The 25,420-nt window shown below is 45.4% G+C and overlaps 1 protein-coding gene across 1 annotated transcript in view; it reads right to left on the minus strand.

Moving 5' to 3' along the window:
• Window positions 1-5,552, minus strand: part of LOC137378308 (microtubule-associated proteins 1A/1B light chain 3A) — a 30,584-nt gene extending 25,032 nt beyond the window's left edge. Inside the window, exons 1-2 of the mRNA XM_068048568.1 lie at window positions 5,420-5,552; window positions 2,915-2,970 (exon numbers count right to left, since the gene is read on the minus strand). Coding sequence (XP_067904669.1) covers window positions 2,915-2,970; window positions 5,420-5,459 — 96 coding nt within the window. The 5' untranslated portion in view covers window positions 5,460-5,552. The remainder of the gene's footprint in view (window positions 1-2,914; window positions 2,971-5,419) is intronic.
• Between the last annotated feature and the right edge of the window lie 19,868 nt (window positions 5,553-25,420).

Below are 25,420 nucleotides of genomic sequence, written 5' to 3' on the forward strand. Positions count from 1 at the left end.
AAATCGGAGGCTAATTAGCAATGTCTAAATTTCGATCACACATATGGGCATTGTAATACCCTGGGCATGGGAATGTAAACAAGCACACAGCAAATACATTTAATTGTTATAGGCTGTGAGATTGAGACAGGACATTGGTGATAATGGACTGGGCAATAAAGAAGCTTCTCTGAAGACTTTTTGCTCCATGAAACACCTGGCAGATAATCAGCAAGGTGGTTTACTGATGTGCAAGCAGCGGAGGGCCCCCACTATTTTGGATTGCCGGATGTCCCCAGTAAATTTTATAATTGCAGTTCAGCGAGTTCAAACTATGGTCCTCGGGCTACAGGGGACTCCCTGGCCTTGGCAATTGGACCACGAAACTCAGAAAACTCTCCCGTTTGTGTTCACTCTTTATTTGTCCTGCTAAATTATTGTGGGCTTGGCAATTTTATTGGTAGATAATCCTAAATCTTGATTGACAACTTGAGACATATGTAAATCAGAGTTATGGCCAACAAGGCTCTAGAAGCACCCAAGTGCTAATCATGATGTGAAATATTCTTATAGCTACTACTGGGAGTAGGCAGGCACTGCAGGAATACCAACTGAGAGTGAAGGGTCTTAAATCACTCCGTGTTATAACTTTAATAACTTCAGTTAATAAAATGTTGACAAAACACATTTGTTGGTGGTGGTGCAAGTTAAGGAAGGAGAGGGACTACTATTCTGATCTAACAACCATTTTCAACTATGCTTAAAGGGCAGCAAGTCTGATCCAAGGACATTAGATGTGGAAATTTTGGTGTAAACCTGGGTTTGGTTTAACTGTAGACCCAGTGTTTTTTGCAAGGAGATGCTGAGTTAGGACAGATTGGCCCAAGGTGACCAGGCAGCTTAGTGAAACTAGATAAATGAGCTCCCGATGTTTAAATGATAGTCCCGGGGGACAGATATTGGCTGCATACATCATTTCACCTTGCTTTGTCACATGCAAGCTAAAATTAAGCCATAGCTTAAAGCAAGAAAGGAATAGAAATAGCACATTTGACCTGATGCTACAACGATGATGCCAATAAAGATGTTGGAAACCTTCTGGAGAATTTTGTAGATCGAACCACGAGAAAGGGAATAAATTCTGCACCCGGTGCAGACAAGGCTATATTGCTCTTGCTGGGAAAGGGGCTGGGGAATTCTTCATGGGTAAGTTATTACACGATTGTTGTGACTGAGATCAGTGTATTTTACATACTTGTGCAGGACAAACAATGCACATGCTGCAATTGCACAAAATGTCATCCTCCCTGCTGTTTGGAAAGCTGACGACAAAGATACATAATGCAAACTGCTCAGGGGCTGAAATGCAATGTGGCTGTACAAGCTTCTCTCTGCATGGTAAACATGGACTCAGTGGATCTATGGGTTATTACAAAGATCGGCACTTATGCGTGTCTACTCTATTCTATAGAGTTATGCAAACTCACCCCTTGACTTTGAGTCCAGATGTGCTCAACAGGTATAAATATATAACTGTACACCGCTGTGCCAAGGCTTTCTCATCATTTAAAATGGCACAAAATATTAGTATGAATACTGCAGGTTACACCAATATACAGTCAAGAGAATATAGGAACAGGATTGGACCATTCAGCCCCTCTAGACTGTTCTACCATTCCATTAGGTCATGACACCCACAAAATCTCAGATCCACCTCTGATTTTTGCCATTGTCATTCATGAATACCCCCATTGTTGATGCTGACTTGTCCAGGGCTACAATTCTATGAAGACTGGGAATTGTCCAGCACCTCACAAAAATAGCCACTCTTCATCTGTGATCCTGCAGATTAAATTTTGGAGGGAGGGGAGTGGTGGGGGTGGGAGGGGTACAGAGCAAAATCTTACTCCAGCAAGGATTACAGAAGCTGATTTCTCCCCATCAACCATCCCCCTCCCCAGTCCCAGAAAAACACGGCCAATTACAAACAAAACCTATTTTTAAAAAATATTAAATGTTTAAAATTTGAATCACACACACACACACAAAAAAAAATTCTCAAAGTGCTATTACACTGATAGCACAAGACCAGCCAAGTTCACCCAAAAGAACAGTCATTCTAAACTCGAATTAAACCAACACTCAAATGTACAGTCTAACAGGAGTCGCTTGCCCCTTTAAGACTAGCAAAAAGAAAATGCAGTGGGCATGCTGTGTAATTTTAAAAGCCTCCACTTGCCCCCCGGTAGGAGCAGCTTTGCTTCCCCCAGCAGCTGCTGGGTTGGGTCGGTGATCTAGTTACCATTAAGCTCAATTGTGTGGAGTTACCATGACTTAAGCTTCCTTCCCAAAACGCAATGCGGTAAAAAGCAATGATGTAATGCCGTCTCCGCTTTATTGACAGTCGGGGTTTCAGTCCCACCTGTTAGTAACAAGTTCTGTAAGGCGCAGCCTGGACCGGAGACCGCGCAGTAAATTGATCAGCCCCCACAACACGGGATCGCTCATCTTTCACAGACGCACCAAGTAAATACATTTAGAGCGGTGAGTAGTAACCCAAAACTAGCAACAAAGAAACAATTCAGGAATATTCACCTACCTTAGCAAATGCTCCTCCACTCTTTTAGCCAGGAGTGAACTCGTAATGATTTACGCCGGATCATGGAATAACAGCACACAAGGAGGCCATTCAGCCCATCGCGCCCGTGCCGGCTCTTTGAAAGAGCTATACAATTAGTCCCATTCCCCTGCTCTTTCCCTATAATTCAGCAACTCAGCCCCCCCTCCGGCTAGGTGCCAGCAAAGTGAAACCACTTTTTTTTTTATAAAAAGAACATTTTTTTTTTAAAAATTCTGTTTTGACACCCATCTCATCTCCCTCCAAAAAATAGTTTACAATTCAGCTTTGATCATATAGCAATGAAGGGCCACTTACCGGTATCTTGTTAGGATGCTGGTCTCTGATCTGTTGAACTTCTTTAATGCGATCAGCTGTACCACAAATAAAAAGCAAGGCATATTATTCTGACCCAGCTGTCACTGGGATAAGTGATTTCTTTAATTCAATTACAAGGAAATAAATGAGGTGCAACTCATTCGATATCACGGGTCATTACAGGATACAGTACATGTTAGCTGCAGGTTACACAGTCAGGGTCTTGAGTGGGCTTAGGAAGTTCTTTAGCATCAGCTATTTCGAGTTGAGAGGATCGGAGTCTTTTGCTTTGGACAGGTAAAGTGGGTGGCCCAGGAAGGTCACTGGGCACTGCACAAGGAGAAGGTATGTTGTGGCACAGGCGGTCTCCCTAGGTTAAACTGATCATCTGAGATCAGCTCAACTGGGGGAGTAGGGTGGCTCTGCAGAAAGGGGTCCACAACACTAGGTGCGTGTACAGCTCCTGCATCACTTGCTCAATTCCTTCATCCAGGTTTTGTGGGCAGCTGCTGTGTTGTACCACATCAGTATGATGCACTTGGGAGGAAGATAGATGGGGTAAGGAAGGTCCTCCCTGGTCCCAGAAGGCTGAAGGTAGGGTCTTCAACAGAATGTGGTGAACGATCAAAGTTAACAAGTCTTGGCAAAAGATAATTACAACTTCCAAGGTAATAAATAGGGCCTTGTCCTATTAAAACTTTGGTAAAACTTTCCCAATCTTTCAGCATTTTGACAATGGATTTAGTAAAATGTAGTAACATCTGACAATTAAACAATGTTGGCAATAAAGGACAAATGTCTCCCTGTATGAGTTATTGGATCATTGGCAAGCAATATTACAGAATTACAATACTATGGAGTGTTAATGTTTTAGTGAGCGAGGAATGTGCTTAGTCTTACTGTGGAAGGTGAGGGAAAACAAGATACAGTATTGAAAATCAATGTAGATAATCTAAAATCAAACTTTAATTAGATATTGTCAGACTGATTTTTGTTTCACCTTAAACTGTACATAAAGGACCAATATTTGCAATTTGAATTCATATTTAAGAAGCAAAAACTAGGGTCCAACTCCCCTAGAGAAACCCATTCAGTAACTGATAGAAAATAAATTATGGTTTGAAAAATCCCCACCATCTTTGTCGGATATATGAGTGTAGAAAACCCAAACATTTTTTTCTTGACGTCTGCACCATCTCAAAGGGTGAAAACAAATTGAAATCTCGGTTTCTTTGAGGCAATCAAGGCTAAACCCCGAGCTACTCCTAACCAATAATAAATACACATACACACATTGCATATTACATCATTTGTCGCACCCCTTTAACTTAAACTGGCTTAATATCTGTTCTTTAAAATATTATTAATTAGGTTTTTTTAAATGTAATGTATTAATGGTTGGATAGTAGAAAATCACATCCGGTCAGTAACTATTTTGCTTTATAAAATACCAAACATGTAATTGAAGATGAATAGGAAATAATATCTGCCATTATTTTCACCAAACAGGGTACAAGTTGCCCTTAGAATTAAAAGTAAATATGCATGAATGTCTGGCCTAAATGTAAAAATAGTATATCATACACCATAAATGAAGTCCTCCCCAGCGTTTATTGCAGTACTGACAAATTATCGTTTAGGTTTTTTTTTAAAAAACACCTATTTTTAATATTGTAATTGAGACCAGATTATCTAAAGGGAAGGACAAAGTGGCTGATTTTCTAACTAAATTTCGCATTGCTGGTTAAAAGAAAGCGAAAAGATCTGTAAAGGTCGAGAAGGAGACGAATTCTCTTTGTTACTAAAACAATTTGTAAAACGGACGCTTTTACTGTAAAATGGCTTCCAAAGTGTGAACACAGCAGCAACAACTAAAATCCAGATCCTTCAGAAAGCCCTTTCCAGGGAATTGTTATTAAGGTTAGCTCCAACTACAATTAGAGATGGCAGATCGGTGATTCACAACATTAATTGGGTTGCTTCAGGTTGAGAAAAGGGATGGACAAAAATAAGAGATTTGTTTCAGTAGAATTGCTAAGTATAAAGATTTGGGGGTTTGCATTTGTAAGACATTGCCCTCAAGCGACCCGCGATCTCAGGCAGAGCTTCCCTTTTGTTATGCACTTTGGAGACTGTTCCTTCCTTCTTGTCTCCGACTGATCTCTCTCTCTCTCCCTCGCATATTTCTCTTCCTACACCCTTCCCCCCTTTCCCCACTCTTCCTCCCCCCCCCCCCCCCCCCCCCACTTCCTGGCTCTGATCTGTTTATCCTGTTAGCAGCTGTTTAAACGAATCCGCACCAGTATCATCCCCACCAACCCAACCTAGTCAGCTGAGAAGGTCAAAGGCAAATAAGAGAGAAAAAGAAAAACAGCACAGCCCAGCAGAGAAAGGAAGGAGAATCAGATAAACAAACCAGGACTTCTTCCCAAGTGTCACATTTCTTCCTTATGTTCCTCCTCGATCCTTTTTCTTTTGGTCCCCCCCGGTATTTCGAGCACTTACCGAAGCTTCTCCTCTGTTTGAATGACTTGTCAGAAGGCATTTTCTGGGCAGGAGAACCCGAGAATAATCAGCTCAAGCGGACGGTGCTGTTCCTGATGTGTCCAAACACAGAGCGATGTAACAAACCGGATCACGTGAACGCCTTGACGTCAACGCAAAAGGCACTTAAAGGGGGAGGACGCAACTGACCGATGTTCGCCGATGTTAATTTCCCTTTACTTTCACAGCCACCAGAAAGGGAAGGCGTCAAATCACACATTGTTTTTGTTTTCGGTTAAAGTCCAGCCGTTCAACTGTATTCGAACAATAGACAACAATCTTAATATCTTTCAAAGATACTTGGATCATATTACATCAACAACAAAAGTATTTGTTACAGTTATCCTGATGCATCAATTTTAGTCTTTTTTAGAATTAGAACATTACAGCGCAGTACAGGCCCTTCGGCCCTCGATGTTGCGCCGACCTGTGAAACCATCTGACCTACACTATTCCATTTTCATCCATATGTCTATCCAATGACCACTTAAATGCCCTTAAAGTTGGCGAGTCTACTACTGTTGCAGGCAGGGCGTTCCACGCCCCTACTACTCTCTGAGTAAAGAAACTACCTCTGACATCTGTCCTATATCTATCACCCCTCAACTTAAAGCTATGTCTCCTCGTGTTTGCCATCACCATCCGAGGAAAAAGTCTCTCACTATCCACCCTATCTAACCCTCTGATTATCTTATATGTCTCTATTAAGTCACCTCTCCTCCTCCTCCTCTCCAACGAAAACAACCTCAAGTCCCTCAGCCTTTCCTTGTAAGACCTTCCCTCCATACCAGGCAACATCCTAGTAAATCTCCTCTGCACTCTTTCCAAAGCTTCCACATCCTTCCTATAATGCGGTGACCAGAACTGCACGGAATTCTCCAGGTGTGGCCTCACCAGAGTTTTGTACAGCTGCAGCATGACCTCGTGGCTCTGAAACTCGATCCCCCTACTAATAAAAGCTAACACACCATATGCCTTCTTAACAGCCCTATTAACCTGGGTAGCAACTTTCAGGGATTTATGTACCTGGACACCAAGATCTCTCTGTTCATCTACATTACCAAGAATCTTCCCATTAGCCCAGTACTCTGCATTCCTGTTACTCCTTCCAAAGTGAATCACTTCACACTTTTCCGCATTAAACTCCATTTGCCATCTCTCAGCCCAGCTCTGCAGCCTATCTATGTCCCTCTGTACCCTACAACATCCTTCGGCACTATCCACAACTCCACCGACCTTCGTGTCATCCGCAAATTTACTAACCCACCCTTCTACACCCTCTTCCAGGTCATTTATAAAAATGACAAACAGCAGTGGCCCCAAAACAGATCCTTGCGGTACACCACTAGTAACTAAACTCCAGGATGAACATTTGCCATCAACCACCACCCTCTGTCTTCTTTCAGCTAGCCAATTTCTGATCCAAAGCTCTAAATCACCTTCAACCCCATACTTCCGTATTTTCTGCAATAGCCTACCATGGGGAACCTTATCAAATGCCTTACTGAAATCCATATACACCACATCCACTGCTTTACCCTCATCTACCTGTTTGGTCACCTTCTCGAAAAACTCAATAAGGTTTGTGAGGCACGACCTACCCTTCACAAAACCGTGCTGACTATCGCTAATGAACTTATTCTTTTCAAGATGATTATAAATCCTGTCTCTTATAACCTTTTCCAACATTTTACCCACAACCGAAGTAAGGCTCACAGGTCTATAATTACCAGGGCTGTCTCTACTCCCCTTCTTGAACAAGGGGACAACATTTGCTATCCTCCAGTCTTCCGGCACTATTCCTGTCGACAATGACGACATAAAGATCAAGGACAAAGGCTCTGCAATCTCCTCCCTGGCTTCCCAGGGAATCCTAGGATAAATCCCATCTGGCCCAGGGGACTTATCTATTTTCACACTTTCCAAAATTGCTAACACCTCCTCCTTGTGAACCTCAATCCCATCTAGCCTAGTAGTCTGAATCTCAGTATTCTCCTCGACAACATTTTCCTTCTCTACTGTAAATACTGACGAAAAATATTCATTTAACGCTTCCCCTATCTCCTCTGATTCCACACACAACTTCCCACTACTATCCTTGATTGGCCCTAATCTAACTCTAGTCATTCTTTTATTCCTGATATACCTATAGAAAGCCTTAGGGTTTTCCTTGATCCTATCCGCCAATGACTTCTCGTGTCCTCTCCTTGCTCTTCTTAGCTCTCCCTTTAGATCCTTCCTGGCTAGCTTGTAACTCTCAAGCGCCCTAACTGAGCCTTCACGTCTCATCCTAACATAAGCCTTCTTCTTCCTCTTGACAAGCGCTTCAACTTCTTTAGTAAACCATGGCTCCCTCGCTCGACAACTTCCTCCCTGCCTGACAGGTACATACTTATCAAGGACACGCAGTAGCTGCTCCTTGAATAAGCTCCACATTTCGATTGTGCCCATCCCCTGCAGTTTCCTTCCCCATCCTACGCATCCTAAATCTTGCCTAATCGCATCATAATTTCCTTTCCCCCAGCTATAATTCTTGCCCTGCGGTATATACCTGTCCCTGCCCATCGCTAAGGTAAACCTAACCGAATTGTGATCACTATCACCAAAGTGCTCACCTACATCTAAATCTAACACCTGGCCGGGTTCATTACCCAGTACCAAATCTTTAGAGCACTTAGTCGACAGAACGTTTGTACTTTAAACGATTGCAGTTATAAAAAGGTCACTAAATATTGCAGTTCAATTCACCCACAATAGATACATTGATAATTTTGTCCCTCATAGAACCATAGAAAAATTACAGCACAGAAGGAGGCCATTCAGCCTGTCGTGTGGGTGCCGGTCGATAAAACTAGCCGCCCAATCTAATTCCACCTTCCAGCATCTGGTCCATAGCCTTGCAGGTTACAGCACTTCAGGTGCAGGTCCAGGTACCTTTCAAAAGAATTAAGAGTTTCTGCCTCCACCACCGATCCAGGCAGTGAATTCCAGACACCCACCACCCTCTGGGTGAAAATGTCTTTCCTCATGTCCTCTCTAACACGAGGGTGTAACTAGTAGAATAGATGAGGGAGAACCAGTGGATGTGGTGTATTTGGACTTTCAGAAGGCTTTCCATTAGGTCCCACATAACAGCTTGGTGTGCAAAATTAAAGCACATGGAATTGGAGGTAAGGTACTGACATGGATAGAGAACTGGCTGGCAGACAGGAAACAAAGAGTAGGAATAAACGCGTCTTTTTCCGAGTGGCAGCCAGTGACTAGTGACGTACCGCAGGGATCAGTGCTCGGACCCCAGCTATTCACAATATATATTAATGATATAGATGAGGGAATTAAATGTAATTATCTAAGTTTTCAGATGACACAAAGCTAGGTGGGAGTGTGAGCTGTGAGGAGGATGCAGAGAAGCTCCAGTGTGATTTGGACAGGTTGAGTGAGTGGGCAAATACATGGCAGATGCAGTATAATGTTAATAAATGTGAGGTTATCCACTTTGGTGGTAAAAACAGAAAGGCAGATTATTATCTGAATGGTGATAGATTTGGAAAGGGGGAGGTGCAGCAAGACCTGGGTGTCCTTGTACACCAGTTGCTGAAAGTAAGCATGCAGGTGCAGCAAGGAGTTAAGAAGGCAAATGAGATGTTGGCCTTCATAGTGAGGGGATTCGAGTACAGGAGCAAGGATGTTGCTGCAATTATACAAGGTCTTGGTGAGACCACAACTGGAGTATTGTGTGCAGTTTTGGTCTCCTTATCTGAGGAAGGATGTTCTTGCTATGGAGGGAGTGCAGTGAAGGTTCACCAGACTGATTCCTGGAATGGCAGGACTGATGTATGAAGCGAGATTGGGTTGATTAGGCTTGTATTTGCTTGAGTTTAGAAGGATGAGAGGGCATCTCATAGAAATCTACAAAATTCTAACAGGACTGGACAGACTAGATGCAGGAAGGATGGTCCCGATGTTGGGGGAGTCCAGGACCAAGGGTCACAGTCTAAGGATAAGGGCTGAGCCATTTAGGACTGAGATGAGGAGGGATTTCTTCACCTCGAGAGTGGTGAACCTGTGGAATTCTCTACCACAGAAAGCAATTGAGGCCAAATCATGAAATATATTCAAGAAAGAGTTAGATATAGTTCTTCGGGCTAAAGGGATCAAGGGATACAGGGAGAAAGCAGGAACAGGGTACTGAGTTTGGATGATCAGCCATGATCGTATCGACTGGCGGTGCAGGCTCGAGGAGCCGAATGGCCTACTCCTGCTCCTATTTTTCTGTTTCTATGTTTCTAATCCTTCTACCAATCACCTTAAATCTGTGCCCCCTGGTAATTGAACTAAAAATCTCAATAAAATATTTTTTTTCTGGTAACTTTCAGAATTTGGTTTCTTCCTCAGATCCTTGTGGAATGTTAATCAGCACTGTATTATGATACTAATAAATGCCATGACTGAGGGTGTTTGATAGGGTAGACATAGAGATGTTTCCACTTGTGGGGCTGACAATAACTAGGTGACATAAATAAAAGATAGTCATTAATTAATCCATAGAGAATTCAGGAGAAACCTCTTTACCCAGAGAGTGGTTAGAATGCACAACATGCTACCAAAAAGAGTAGTTGAGGCGAATCACATAGATGCCTTTAAGGGGCAGCTAGATTAGCGCCTGAGAGAGAAAAGAATCAAAGGATATTCTAATAGGGGGAGATGAAGAGCAGTGGGAGTGGGGGCGGGGGAGATTATTTGGACCAGAAACACTAGCATAGACCAGTGGGCCAAATGGCCTCTTTCTGTGCTGCAATTTCCATGTTGGTCCAGGTAATTTTACTGCCCGACTTCCAGCTGCCACCTCCCCTCCCCCACATCCCAAACCCAGCACAGAAAGTTCTATCATTCTCATTATTAATTATAAATCTAATTTAACCTCATTAAGAATGAGAACTCACCAGTGGGGTGTCGTTTCATCCATGCTTTATTTTTTCAGAGAAGTTTTATTAGTATTTTGTTCTTTACTGTAAAATCTGGATTATAAATAACACAGGTGAAATGAATCTGTAACTCACACACTGGGTTGTACAGTAAGTCAGTGCAGCATTTTACCATGTTCACAATGGCAAATTATGCTTAGATGAATTTGGCATCATCATTCGGTGTAAACTTGGCAATGCCCGACCGTAACCATTCATGCTTCCCGCAGGGGCAGGATGTGAGTCCGCATCTGTGTAATAAAATTAGTGCCAGGTTTCACTTCAGGTGGAACCTTTTTTTTTAATTCTTTCAGGTCGCAACAGACTTGAAAGTGTCTCACTTGTTAATTGTATATTAACTGTGTTTAATTATATGCAGGTGGTGGGCATTAACTACATATTCATTTGAGCCTCTATAAAAATAGACATAGACTAAAACTGTGGTGGTTGGGTTAGGAGGTATATGCTCGTAATGTGTAACTCTATAAATAAATATAAAAATGTGTAAAAATTGGCTCCAGTTCTATCCTTCACCAATTGGCTTTCACAAATAGAACATCCCAGTCGTCTTCATAACTTGCACAATTGGTGAAAATGGTCAACGGGAGGTTCCAAGTGTAAAGAAGTTACTTCACTAAAGGCAGAGGGCTAAAGAAAGATTTTCATTTATATAGCACCTTTCACAACCACATTATGTCCCGAAGTGCTTTACAGCCAATTAAGTACTTTTTAAGTAGTAAAAGTAAAATACAGCAGATGTTGGAAATCTGAAATAAAAACAAAGTGCTGAAAATACACATACCTTTTAAATGTAGTCACTGTTGTAATATAAGATATCTGGCAGCCAACCTGCACATAGCAAGCTTCCACAATCAGCAATGTGATGATGGCCAGATAATCTCATGTGATGTTGATTGAAGGATATAAACATTGGGCAGAACACCAGAGATAATTCCCTTACTCTTCTTCAAAATAGTGCCATGTCCACTTGAAAGGACAGATGGGGCCTTGGTTTAATGTCTCTCTGAAAGGCTAGTTATAGAACACCATTGGGAATGGAGTGGCTAGATTATAGGCTATTACTGGGAATGGGGTGGCAGGTTTTAGAGAATCGCTGGAACATGCAGTATGTCACCAGCCACTCACCTGAGGAAAAGGATGAAAGATGAGATAACTGCTGATGAAAAATGGAATTGCAAACAACATTCTGCTTGCAATATCCACTACAGTGCATAATTCTGACCATCAACATACTTATAAAATGATATTTATATGGCACCTTATCACATCAAAATGCTTCAAAGTGCTTCATAGAATTAATTGTGTTTGGAGTGCAGTGGCTATAATGTGGCTAAAAGAGTGACCTCCTCCAATACATCAAACCTGAAAGTGGGAGCAATCATGTTGAAGCTATAGTAATTAATGTGTGTGCTTGAGTACACTAAATGGCACACGGTAGTGTGGAAGCATTTGCACTCTGCCACAAAGTACTGAAGTAGACATCAAATCCTAATGGCATTCTCATTTCACAGATTGAGTTCCTAAGGGAGGGATAGATTCTTTGCTTTTACACCTAATCTGTACTAATGCTTTGTCTTTCAACACACCATTAACATATTGTTTGCCTTTGCTCCGTGACCTTTTGGTCAGCTATGTGGCCTGGTCCAATCTGCACCTTCTCCTTTGTTATCTCTTGCCCCACCCCCACCTCACTTGCTTATAATCTGTGACTTTTCTAATATTTGTCAGTTCCGAAGAAGGGTCACTGACCCGAAACGTTAACTCTGCTTCTCTTTCCACAGATGCTGCCAGACCTGCTGAGTGATTCCAGCATTTCTTGTTTTTGTTTCAGATTTCCAGCATCCGCAGTATTTTGCTTTTATTATAGATTCTTTGCTTACTGGATAAACCAGAAGGGAGGGTTGGATATGCTGCTCTGACGTACCTCTTCACCACTGAATGTACAGCTTGCAGAGCAGCTAAGTCATCGCCCACCTTCTTGGCCAGTCTGCTATGTGTGCAACATTAGGAGACAACAACAATAACAACTTACATCTAGATGGTGCTTTTAACACAGTGTCCCAAGGCGCTTCATAAATAAACATCAGGCACTGGACGCTGAGCGAGGAAGGGAAAGGCTAGAAGGGACGCCTGAAAACTTGGTTTAAGAGTTGGATTTTGAGAAGGTTTTTTTTAAAAATGGAGAGAGTGGTGAAAAGATGGCAGGACTTTGAGAGCAAGTTCCAGAGAATAGACCAGAGGCAGCTGGAGAATGTGTTATCTTTGGTGAGGTGAAGGGAAGTGGGAATGCACCAAAGGCCCAAGGCAGAGGGGTTATAGGACTGGAGGAGTTTGTGTAGAAAAGATGTTTACTCGTAAGGGAGCTCAAAATTAAGGGCCATAAATAAACCATCTAGATATATTTACTCTTTGACCAAGCTTTTAATCATAGAATCATGGAATGGTTACAGAACAGTGGGCAGACATTGGGGTGGCACAGTGACGCAGTGGTTAGCACTGCAGCCTCACAGCTCCAGCGACCCGGGTTCAGTTCTGGGTACTGCCTGTGCGGAGTTTGCAAGTTCTCCCTGTGACCGCATGGGTTTCTGCTGGGTACTCCAGTTTCCTCCCACAGCCAAAGACTTGCGGGTTGATAAGTAAATTGGCTATTGTAAATTGCCCTTAGTGTAGGTACGTGGTAGGAGAATGGTGGGGATGTGGTAGGGGATATGGGATTAATCTAGGATTAGTATAAATGGGTGGTTGTTGGTCAGCACAGACTCGGTGGGCCGAAGGGCCTGTTTCAGTGCTGTATCTCTAAATAAAGAAACAGAAGGAGGATGTTTGGCCCATTGAACTTGTGCTGGATCTCCACAAGAGCAGTTTAGCTAGTCCCACTCTCCACCCTATAGTCCTGCAAATATTTTCCTTTCATCTGCCCTAATATACCCTTATGTGGCTCAGTGTCAAATTTTGTTTGATAATCCTCCTGTGAAGCATCTTGGGGTGTTTTACTATGTTAAAGATGTTATGTGAATTCAAGTTATTGTTGGAACAGAGGGACCTGGGGGTATATGTGAACAAATCTTTGAAGGTGGCAGGGCAGCTTGAGAAAGTGTTTAATAAGGCATAAGGGATCCTGGGCTTTATAAATAGAGGCATAGCATACAAAAACAAGGAAGTTATGGTGGAAACATACAATCATAGAATGGTGAAGGACAACAAAGGATTAACTCCTTGTTTGAGATTCTGCTGAAGTTACAAATTTTCAGTGGAAATAGACAGTCACATAGCCCAGTCAAGAATCAAGGGCGCAACAAACATTTATGTCTTGCAACCACAATAGAAGAAGGGATTAGTGCCTAATGACCTTAAGAACCAGACAATGGAAGGAGAAGGACGGAATTACTGTGTAAATCTAGGGTATGATCAACCTAATGGGGGAGGGAGATGAGGCAGCTACTCCGGGATATGGGGACACCCCGGGAGCAGGAGGCCGTCCGTCACCGATGGCAACCCCCCCCCCCCCTTAACGCAGACAAGGTTTGGGCCGATGCCGCCAGCCGGGGGGGTGGGGGGGGTGCGGTACAACCACCAGCCCCCAATACTGCACAGTATACCACTGCTGAATTAAAGGAACATCTATCGGGAGTCACTCCCCTCTGGCCGGGAGGGGAGGTGACAGTCTTTATACAGTATATGGAACAGTTGAGAGACATCCATGGTTGGGATGATGATGAGATTAAAAAGGGCAGCTTTGATGGTCCTGCATCCCTCCCTGTTTAGGGACATTGAATGTAAACTCTAAGAGTAGAGGGGGACCTTGCGATAACCTTAAGGAAGCCATTGAAGAAGGAATGAGGATGGGAATGAGCGATCTTTGGAACTAGTGACAACCACCAAGCAGGGCGGTCAGGAAGCTGTAGACACGCTGAACGAAATTGGGGAGTATATAATCAAACGATGGGAGGGAACCTGGTGAGGAACCAATTGAATGGGGAACCCTGAACCTCCTTCTCCCAGGGTGTCCCCATATTCCAGAGATGTTCCCTCATCTCCCTCCCCCATTAGGTTGATCATACCCTAGATTTACACAGTACCTGAGCCCATCTCTTTCCATTGTCTGGTCCCTGATTAATGGGCTTCGTCTCGGGATAAAGGAAAAGATGGAAGCCCGGTGATCATACTGTAACTGAGGGTCAGGTAATATGAAAAGCTGCCCTAATGCACAGAAACATCCCTGTGCCCATTCAGTAGGGGAAGATCCACATGGAACAAGCCGCAGGGGAGACCCCCGCAACATGGAAACAGGAAGGGGCTAAGCCAAGGAGAGCTTCCTTGCGGACAAAAGGGTCCTTTTATAATTGTGGGAAGGCAGGACACTTTGCCCGAGATTGCGAGCACCCCAAAGGAGGTAAATTGGAAACCTAGGAAGGAACAGGAAGGGTCCATTGGGGAACAAACAAATTTGTGGACCCTAAGTCAGGATGAGATAATTAAAATGCTGGTGGCAGCCATGCAACTTAACCAACAAAACCAAGGGGTGGTGAATGCCGTGCCCAGTCCCCAAGGGGGTTCGGGAGCAGGAACCGCACCCCAGATCTGAAGGAGCTGCAGTCATCATGAGTACCTGTGCCCCCTCAGGTACGACCCGTGGGGTAGACCATGTGTAGACTTGAGCATTAGCCAGACGGATTTTAGAGTTTTGATCGATAAGGAGGCCTCTAGGACAGTCGTGCATGTGGCGGGGCCGTATTGATCACCATGATCAAGTGGGGAGCCATATAGTTTAGAGGGCTTCATGGGAAGATCCAAGGCAGGGGCGGTGTCCAAATATTTCGAGGTCCGAGTAGGACCCCTTAAGACCCAATGGCGGGTAATATTGATGAATGCCACACAAATTGGACAGGGGTCCTAGGGGCTGATTGGTTAGGCAGTGGCGTAGTGGTATTATCACTGGATTAGTAACCCAGAGATCCAGGGTATTTCTCTGGGGACATGGGTTCGAATCCCACCACAGCAGAAGGTGGAATTTGAATTTAATGAATAAATCTGGAATTAAAAGCTAGTCTAATGATGGCCATGAAACCATTGTCGATTGTTGTAAAAACCCATCTGGTTCACTAATGTCCTTTAGGGAAGGAAATCTGCTGTCCTTACCTGGTCTGGCCTACATGTGACTCCAGACCCACAGCAATGTGGTTGACTCTTACATGCCCTCTGAAATTGCCTAGCAAGCCACTCAGTTGTACCTAACCACTACGAAGTCAATAAAAAGGAATGAAACCGGACGGACCACCCGGCATCGACCTAGGCACCGGAAACGACAACGGCAAACCCAGCCCTGTCGACCCTGCAAAGTCCTCCTTACTAAGATCTGGGGGCTTGTGCCAAAAGTGGGAGAGCTGTCCCACAGACTAGTCAAGCAACAGCCTGACATAGTCATACTCACGGAACATAATTTACAGACAATGTCCCAGACACTGCCATCACCGTCCCCGGGTATGTCCTGTCCCACAGGCAGGACAGACCCACCAGAGGTGGTGGCACAGTGGTATACAGTAGGGAGGGAGTTGCCATGGGAGTCCTCAACATCGACTCCGGACCCCATGAGGTCTCATGGTATCAGGTCAAACGTGGGCAAGGTAACCTCCTACTGATTACCACCTACCGCCCTCCCTCAGCTGATGACTCAGTACTCCTCCATGTTGAACACCACTTGGAGGAAGCACTGAGGGTGGCAAGGGCACAAAATGTACTCTGGGTGGGGGACTTCAATGTCCATCACCAAGAGTGGCTCGGTAGCACCACTACTGACCGAGCTGGCCGAGTCCTAAAGGACATAGCTGCTAGACTGGGTATGCGGCAGGTGGTGAAGGAACCAACACGAGGGAAAAACATACTTGACCTCGTCCTCACCAATCTGCCTGCCGCAGATGCTTCTGTCCATGACTGTATAGGTAGGAGTGACCACCACACAGTCCTTGTGGAGACGAAGTCCCGCCTTCACATTGAGGATATCCTCCATCGTGTTGTGTGGCACTACCACCGTGCTAAATGGGATAGATTTCGAACAGATCTAGCAATGCAAAACTGGGCATCCATGAGGCGCTGTGGGCCATCAGCAGCAGCAGAATTGTACTCAACCACAATCTGTAACCTCATGGTCCGGCATATCCCCCCACTCTACCATTACCATCAAGCCAGGAGACCAACCCTGGTTCAATGAAGAGTGCAGGAAGGCATACCTCAAAATGAGGTGTCAACCTGGTGAAGCTACAACACAGGACTATCTGCGTGCCAAACTGCGTAAGCAGCATGCGATAGACAGAGCTAAGCGATCCCATAACCAATGCATCAGATCTAAGCTCTGCAGTCCTGCCACATCCAGCCATGAATGGTGGTGGACAATTAAACAACTAACTGGAGGAGGTGGCTCCACAAATATCCCCATCCTCAATGATGGGGGAGCCCAGCACATCAGTGCGAAAGATAAGGCTGAAGCATTTGCAACAATCTTCAGCCAGAAGTGCCGAGTTGATGATCCATCTCGGCCTCCTCCTGAAGTCCCCAGCATCACAGATGCCAGACTTCAGCCAATTCGATTCACTCCGCGTGATATCAAGAAACGACTGAAGGCACTGGATACTGCAAAAGCTATGGGTCCTGACAATATTCCGGCAATAGTACTGAAGACCTGTGCTCCAGAACTTGCCGCGCCCCTAGCCAAGCTGTTCCAGTACAGCTACAACACTGGCATCTACCCTGTAATGTGGAAAATTGCCCAGGTATGTCCTGTACACAAAAAGCAGGACAAGTCCAACCTGGCCAAATACCGCCCCATCAGCCTACTCTCAATCATCAGTAAATGATGGAAGGTGTCATCAACAGTGCCATCAAGCGGCACTTGCTTAGCAATTACCTGCTCAGTGACGCTCAGTTTGGGTTCCGCCAGGGCCACTCAGCTCCTGACCTCATTACAGCTTTGGTTCAAACATGGACAAAAGAGCTGAACTCAAGAGGTGAGGTGAGAGTGACTGCCTTGACATCAAGGCAGCATTTGACCGAGTATGGCATCAAGGAGCCCCAGCAAAACTGAGGTCAATGGGAATCAGGGGGAAAACCCTCCGATGGCTGGAGTCATACCTAGCGCAAAGGAAGATGGTTGTGGTTGTTGGAGGTCAATCATCTGAGCTCCAGGTCATCACTGCAGGAGTTCCTCAAGGTAGTGTCCTAGGCCCAACCATCTTCAGCTGCTTCATCAATGACCTTCCTTCAATCATAAGGTCAGAAGTGGGGATGTTCGCTGATGATTGCACAATGTTCAGCACCATTCGTGACTCCTCAGATGCTGAAGCAGTCCGTGTAGAAATGCAGCAAGACCTGGACAATATCCAGGCTTGGGCTGATAAGTGGCAAGTAACATTCGCGCCACACAAGTGCCAGGCACTGACCATCTCCAACAAGAGAGAATCTAACCATCTCTCCTTGACATTCAACGGCATTACCATTGCTGAATCCCCCACTATCAACATCCTAGGGGTTACCATTGACCAGAAACTGAACTGGAGTAGCTATATAAATACCGTGGCTACAAGAGCAGGTCAGAGGCTAGGAATCCTGAGGCGAGTAACTCACCTCCTGACTCCCCAAAGCCTGTCCACCATCTACAAGGCACAAGTCAGGAGTGTGATGGAATACGCTCCACTTGCCTGGATGGGTGCAGCTCCAACAACTCTCAAGAAGCTCGACACCATCCAGGACAAAGCAGCCCACTTGATCTGCACCCCATTTACCACCTCAAACATTCACTCCCTTCACCACCGACGCACAGTGGCAGCAGTGTGTGCCATCTACAAGATGCACTGCAGCAATGCACCAAGGCTCCTTAGACAGCACCTTCCAAACCCGCGACATCTACCAACTAGAAGGACAAGGGCAGCAAATGCATGGGAACACCACCACCTGCAAGTTCCCCTCCAAGTCACACACCATCCTGACTTGGAACTATATCGCCGTTCCTTCACTGTTGCTGGGTCAAAATCCTGGAACTCCCTTCCTAACAGCACTGTAGGTATACCTACCCCAAATGGACTTTTTTTTTTATTCATTCATGGGATGTGGGCATCGCAGGCCAGCATTTATTGCCCATCCCTAATTGCCCTTGAACTGAGTGGTTTGCTAGGCCATTTCAAGGGCATGTAAGAGTTAACCACATTGCTGTGGGTCTGGAGTCACATGTAGGCCAGACCAGGTAAGGACGGCAGATTTCCTTCCCTAAAGGACATTAGTGAATCAGATGGGTTTTTACAACAATCGACAATGGTTTCATGGCCATCATTAGACTAGCTTTAAATTCCAGATTTGCAGCAGTTCAAGAAGGCAGCTCACCACCACCTTCTCAAGGGCAATTTGGGATGGGCAATATATGCTGGCCTAGCCAGCGACGCCCACATCCCTGAATGAATGTAAAAAAAAAATGCGTCCATAACATTATTGTAGATTTGTGTAATATGTGTCTGTGGCAAGCAGGAGAAGAAAAGAAGAACTGATTGTGATACCAGATGAAATGAGGTGTATCCAGAAAACAGTAGGGAATTATGACATGGAACAGTTAATGGTAAACCTCCCGACTCCCTATCAGTCGGTGTGGAAGGAATAGAAATGACTGTGGTAGAATGAAGGGAGTGTAGGCCCACAGCGAGTGAAAGCCCATGGGCAAGCCGCAGTGACAGTATCAATGGAGTAGGGACGCAGAGGGAGATATAGAAGGCATGGTAAACTCTCTGTTGGAGCAAGGAGTCCTGAGAACGCCTTGTAGCCACCCATGTTATTCACCTATTTGGCCAGTAAAGAAACCCAATGGCTCATTGAGAATGACCATTAATTACAGAGTGCTGAATCAGCACATACCCCCTTGTTCCCTTACCATTACAGCCGTGGGGATACTGGTAGCCCAGATCGCCACATCAGCTCAAGTGTTCTGTGCTCTGGACATCTCGAATGGGTTCTGGTCCATCCCAGTGAGAAATGAAGACCAATACAAGTTTGCATTTACATTTAAAGAACAGCAATAGATCTGGGCTTGCCAGCCACAAGGGTTCCACAATAGCCCTTCCATTTTTCACCAGTGTATGGCACGGGCCATACAGGGTTTTAGTCAGCCAATACAGCTGATACAGTACGTAGATGACTTACTGCTGTTTACGGAGGGGGAGCAGGAACATTAACAGTTATTAGGGGAGTTGCTAGGACTACTCAATGAAGCGGAGCTGAAGGTAAACCCGAGGAAGGCACAAATAGGACAATACACCATTTCCGCCACCTCCAGCGTGATGCCACCACCAAACACATCTTCTCTTCCCCTCCCCTTCCCTGTCAGCATTCTGAAGGGATCATTCCCTCCACAACACCCTGGTCCACTCCTCCATCACCCCTGACACCCCGTCCCCTTCCCATGGCACCTTCCCATGCAATCACAGGAGGTGTAACATCTTCCCTTTTACCGCCTCTCACCTCACTATCCAAGGTCCCAAACACTCCTTTCAGGTGAAGCAGCGATTTACTTGTACTTCCTTCAATTTAGTCTACTGTATTCGCTGCTCACAATGCGGTCTCCTCTGCATTGGGGAGACCGAACACAGACTGGGTGACCGCTTTGCGGAACACCTCCGCTCTGTCCGAAAGCATGGCACTGAGCTACCGGTTGCTTGCCATTTCAACACTCCCCCCTGCTGTCATGCCAACATTTCTGTCTTTGGCCTGCTCCAGTGCTCCAGTGAACATCAACGCAAGCTTGAGGAGCAGCACCTTATCTTTCAATTAGGCACTCTCCAGCCTTGCGGACTGAACATTGATTTCAACAATTTCAGAGCATGTTTATTTATTTATTAATGCTTTGTCTTTCATCACAACCATTAACACACTCTTTGCTTTTGTCCCATGACCTCATTGATTTTAATCTCTTCTGCCCTCTGCCCGATCACACACCTTCCCTTTTGTTCTCTTCACCACCACCACCCCTTCACTTGTTTAAAACATAATACTTTCCTAACCTTTGCCAGTTCTGATGAAAGGTCATAGACCTGAAACGTTAACTCTGTTTCTCTCTCCACAGATGCTGCCTGGCCTGCTGAGTATTTCCAGCACTTTCTGTTTTTATTTAGGATAGGAGAAGGTACCGATTTTGGGCCTTACCCCCTCCCCCGGAGAGAAGGGAGTAGATGCAGCCAAATGACAAGCAGTACAAGATCTCCCGGTGCCTGAAGATGCACATGGGCTGCGGTCCTTTTTAAGTTTAACAGGGTATGGTCGAGAGTCCATTGAGGACTATGCGGCAATCACCAAGCCCTTGCAGGTGTTACTGAGGACGGGAGTCGGGTGGGGATGAGGAGAAGAACAACAGAAAGCTTTTGAGGAAACTAAAAGGAGGCTCCAGGTAGCTCCTGCGCTGGAGACGGTGGATCCCTTGCTACCGTTTCAGCTTGAGGTCGCTGCCTTAGATGCGAGCCTGAGTGTGATCCTCTTGCATTAGTGCGATGGGAAGCAGAGACCAGTGGGGTATGCCTCTAGGGTGCTGACTGATGTGGAAAAGGCCGACTCCATTTGTGAGAGGCACCTGCTAGACACTTACTGGGCTGTTAAACATTTTGAAGTGTTCACCGGAGGGCAACCGATTATGCTGCTCACATGCTATACCCCAACAAGTTCGTTATTGGAAGGGAGAATACAGGATGGTCCTGTCAGTAGTGCCGGGGTGGCTAGGTGGACCTTGTTACTTAGTCAGAATCAGATCACCACAGAATGATTGTCGGAACCCAAACTGGCAGAAAATTTACTGTACCCTGGGAAACAGCGCACGTATACTGTAGACAGAATTTGGGACTCCAAAGGAAGTCTCTGGGCAGGGATACACCCCAATGGCAGGGACATTTATATCAACGGATCTAGTTATGCGGAAAATGATGAGAGGAAGACAGGATGTGGGATATATGATCCTGAGAGGCAGGTGGAGGTAAAATTAAAGCTACCTCTGGGTATGAGTGGATGCTCAACCAGCGGAATTAGTGGATGTAGCGTATGTGATAACAGATCCTGCCAAATTCCCAACCCCCTGCACCCTCCACTCAGGCTCCATGTTTAGGTGCAACTCCTGCACTGAGTATTTGGCAATATGGGCCAGGCGGGGCTTTACCTCCACAGATGGGAAGACAATGACTGTCGCACCTTTATCGAGAAGTGAAGGGGACTGTCAGAGAATACAGCAGAATATAGATAGATTGGAGAGTTGGGCAGAGAAATGACAGATGGAGTTCAATCAGGGCAAATGCGAGGTGATGCATTTTGGAAGATCCAATTCAAGAGTGAACTATACAATAAATGGAAAAGTCCTGGGGAAAATTGATATACAGAGAGATTTGGGTGTTCAGGTCCATTGTTCCCTGAAGGTGGCAACGCAGGTCAATAGAGTGGTCAAGAAGGCATACGGCATGCTTTCCTTCATCGGACGGGGTATTGAGTACAAGAGTTGGCAGGTCATGTTACAGTTGTATAAGACTTTGGTTTGGCCGCATTTGGAATACTGCGTGCAGTTCTGGTCGCCACATTACCAAAAGGATGTAGATGCTTTGGAGAGGGTGCAGAGGAGGTTCACCAGGATGTTGCCTGGTATGGAGGGCGCTAGCTATGAAGAGAGGTTGAGTAGATTAGGATTATTTTCATTAGAAAGACGGAGGTTGATGGGGGACCTGATTGAGGTGTACAAAATCATGAGAGGTATAGACAGGGTGGATAGCAAGAAGCTTTTTCCCAGAGTGGGGGATTCAATTACTAGGGGTCACGAGTTCAAAGTGAGAGGGGAAAAGTTTAGGGGGGATATGCGTGGGAAGTTCTTTACGCAGAGGGTGGTGGGTGCCTGGAACGCATTGCCAGCGGAGGTGGTAGACGCGGGCACGATAGCATCATTTAAGATGTATCTGGACAGATACATGAATGGGCAGGAAGCAAAGAGATACAGACCCTTAGAAAATAGGCGACAGGTTTAGATAGAGGATCTGGATCGACGCAGGCTTGGAGGGCCAAAGGGCCTGTTCCTGTGCTGTAATTTTCTTTGTTCTTTGTTCTTTTGAGAGCCATATTAGAGGTCACCCATGGCACTGACCAAGGCACACTCGAAGACAGAACTCTGGTGGGAAAGGAATAAGAGGGCAGATGAGCTGGCCAAAGGAGGGGCAGTGGATGGGATCCCATGGGATCCCTGTGAATCGGGAGTAGTGATGGTACATAAGAAGCAGGGCCCGATAGAATCAGAACCAGAACCCATTGGCTTAAAGAAAGCACAGATGAGTGATGTCACTCTAAGGGCAGTGATAAAGGTGAAAGAACAAGGAGAGAAGGTGGAAGGCCCTTACGGAGCCCAAGACATCCACATAAGGGATGGGATGTTGTTTAAGGAGGATAAGTAGGTAATGCCATTGGGCAGCAGAGAGGGAGTCGTACAGGTAGCATATGGTGGACTGGGAGCGGGACACCCGGGGGTGGACTACACATTAAAGAGGGTTGCAGCTGTGACTTGGTGGCCTGATATGGGAAGGGAAGTGGAGGAGTATGTTCACAATTGCTTAGTGTGCACAGTTAATAACCCAGACCCCCAGAGAAGGAAGACATCAATGGGACACACCCCGCAGAGTAGAGCAGCCCTGGAGAAGTGTCCAAATAGACTTTATTGGACCCCTCCCCACTAAGAAAGGGAACAAGCATTGTTTGGTATTAGTGGACATCTTCACCAAGTTGGTGGAGGCCTTCCCATGTAAAGCAGCTACTGCCCTGTTCACTGCTAAGTCTCTGGCGAAGGAAGCATTTTCTCAATGGGGCCTACCAAATATAGTTGAGTCAGACCAAGGACCCCATTTTACAGGGCAAGTCATGCAAGCAACTTTGGCCATGTTGGGAATCAAAGGGAAATGACATGTGGCCAATAACCCACAGTTGTCAGGGAATGTAGAGAGGATGAATAGAATTCTCAAGGAGAAACTAAGGAAGGAGTTGGGGGAAGTAAACCAGAAGAAATGGGATGATGTCTTACCGCTCATGCTGATGGGAGTACGGGCGGGAGTATCTAAAACCACAGGATATTCCCCACATGAATTAGTTCCAGGTAGAGAAATGAGTACGGCTATGCAATTGTTGGTCCCAGGGTGGAAGGACAAGTTAGAGCAGGAAACTAACAGAGACAGGTACGTGCAGGAACTAAGGGAGACACTGTGCGAGATTCAATTAAAGGCAGCTCAAAATATAGGAGATAAAGACAGAGAGAATAAGTTAAGGATGGAATTTGCTGGGACTCAGGAATGGGATATTGGAAATCAGGTTACGGTTCAAAACTACGCCCCGGTAGGAATGTTTGAACCCCTATACAAAGGACCATATTCCATCATGGCTCCGGCTAGCCCTATGCTGTATGTCATACAGCTGCCCAAACAACTGAAATAGTTCCACATTAATTAGTGTAAAGGGTACACTGAAGGCTACGGACACCCGGCTGAGTCTGGTACATTGGGAATGGCGGGATGAACCAATCATCTGGGATGATGATGATGATGGAGTTCAGGACACAGGAGGAGTAATACGGAGCCAAAAACAAAGAAGCCCTGTCAATAGATACTCCCCTCCAGGACCAGATGATACCCCTCCTCGACCACCCCGGAGAGTGGGCAGTTCATCCAGTATGATCTGCCCACACAAAATACCAAAAGGCTGGGCGAGCCATAAAATCCAGTTCGTCTTGTAAATAGAATATGCTTTGTGTTGTGTTAATCCTGTAAATAGAATATGCAAACCTGTTGACCTGTGGCCAGGAGAAATACCCTGAAAGTGCCAATTTGTGTTGCATTATCTCTGGCAGATAACCCCATTGGACAGAGGAAGATGAGCACCCTCATAATATGTATAATTGCCTTCAGTCTGAGCCTGACCCAGGTGAAACGGGAGCTGAATACTGGGGGGATTGTGGACAATTAGAAGGGGATGGGGAGAGTTAGACAGAACAAGAGGTTGCGGCTCATCAGAAGAGTGATGTGGATTGGAGTGGTGGGAGTAACGAGTTAATATGGGCGGGAGATCACACCAAGGGTACAACCTAAGAGGATGTTGAAGTTTTTCATTTAGCTAGGGGTGACTTGAACTGTTTGGTTCCAGGGCAAAGTAAGTTAAAGGCACATATGAGAATAACAGTGATAGAGATGAGACTTGGGGTGCAGTTTTGTATTATGTGCCCTCGACCCAGGTCAGGGTTAGTGACTCTAACATGAGAATATGACAAGGGGAACATAAAGGCAGAATCTGATTGAGTACACTCCCAAGGTTCTGCTTGTTGGACTCAAACAAAGGGGGAGCAGGGTATGTCTGCATGTGTTCCTGTCCAACGGCAGCGCATTTGTGAATCATTGACAGGGCTAAGGGTGATATTGCCCAGGGGTCTGTCTAAGTCATCACCCCCTAGAAGCTGCCACCTCCTAGTCGCAATGAAAGTCAAGTGATGGGGTGTCCTGGGCTAGAACCTGGGCCAAATAATGGTCTGGTACTAATACCGACTGGGAAGACATTATACCACAATGCACACCATGAGGTGGTACCGGTGATATTGAACCTAACAAGTCTAGGGTTGCCAGAGTGATGTGGGAAGAGAACAAAGTCATTATATGGGCATTTACTGGAGAGAGTTTGGAGTCACACTGTGAGTTTGGTGGGGAATCAAGATTGGAGGAAATTGTACAAACCCAGAGGCAGAACCAAGAGAAGAAGGAGCCTGGCAAATGATGCCACTACAATCTTTAATACTGGCACCTCTTTGGTTAATAGTTTTGATTTGCCCACTTTAGATCAGGAAGTCAGGGGATTGAGAAGCGATTGAAGGAGATTGTGGAAGGAACCACAGAAGTTCAGGGGAAGGAATTAAATGAAACCCAGACTGCAATGTAGTGGGCCAGTTAGAATCTGA

This window comes from Heterodontus francisci, chromosome 16, assembly GCF_036365525.1.
Source record: "Heterodontus francisci isolate sHetFra1 chromosome 16, sHetFra1.hap1, whole genome shotgun sequence".
In the NCBI taxonomy this organism is placed as follows: domain Eukaryota; kingdom Metazoa; phylum Chordata; class Chondrichthyes; order Heterodontiformes; family Heterodontidae; genus Heterodontus; species Heterodontus francisci.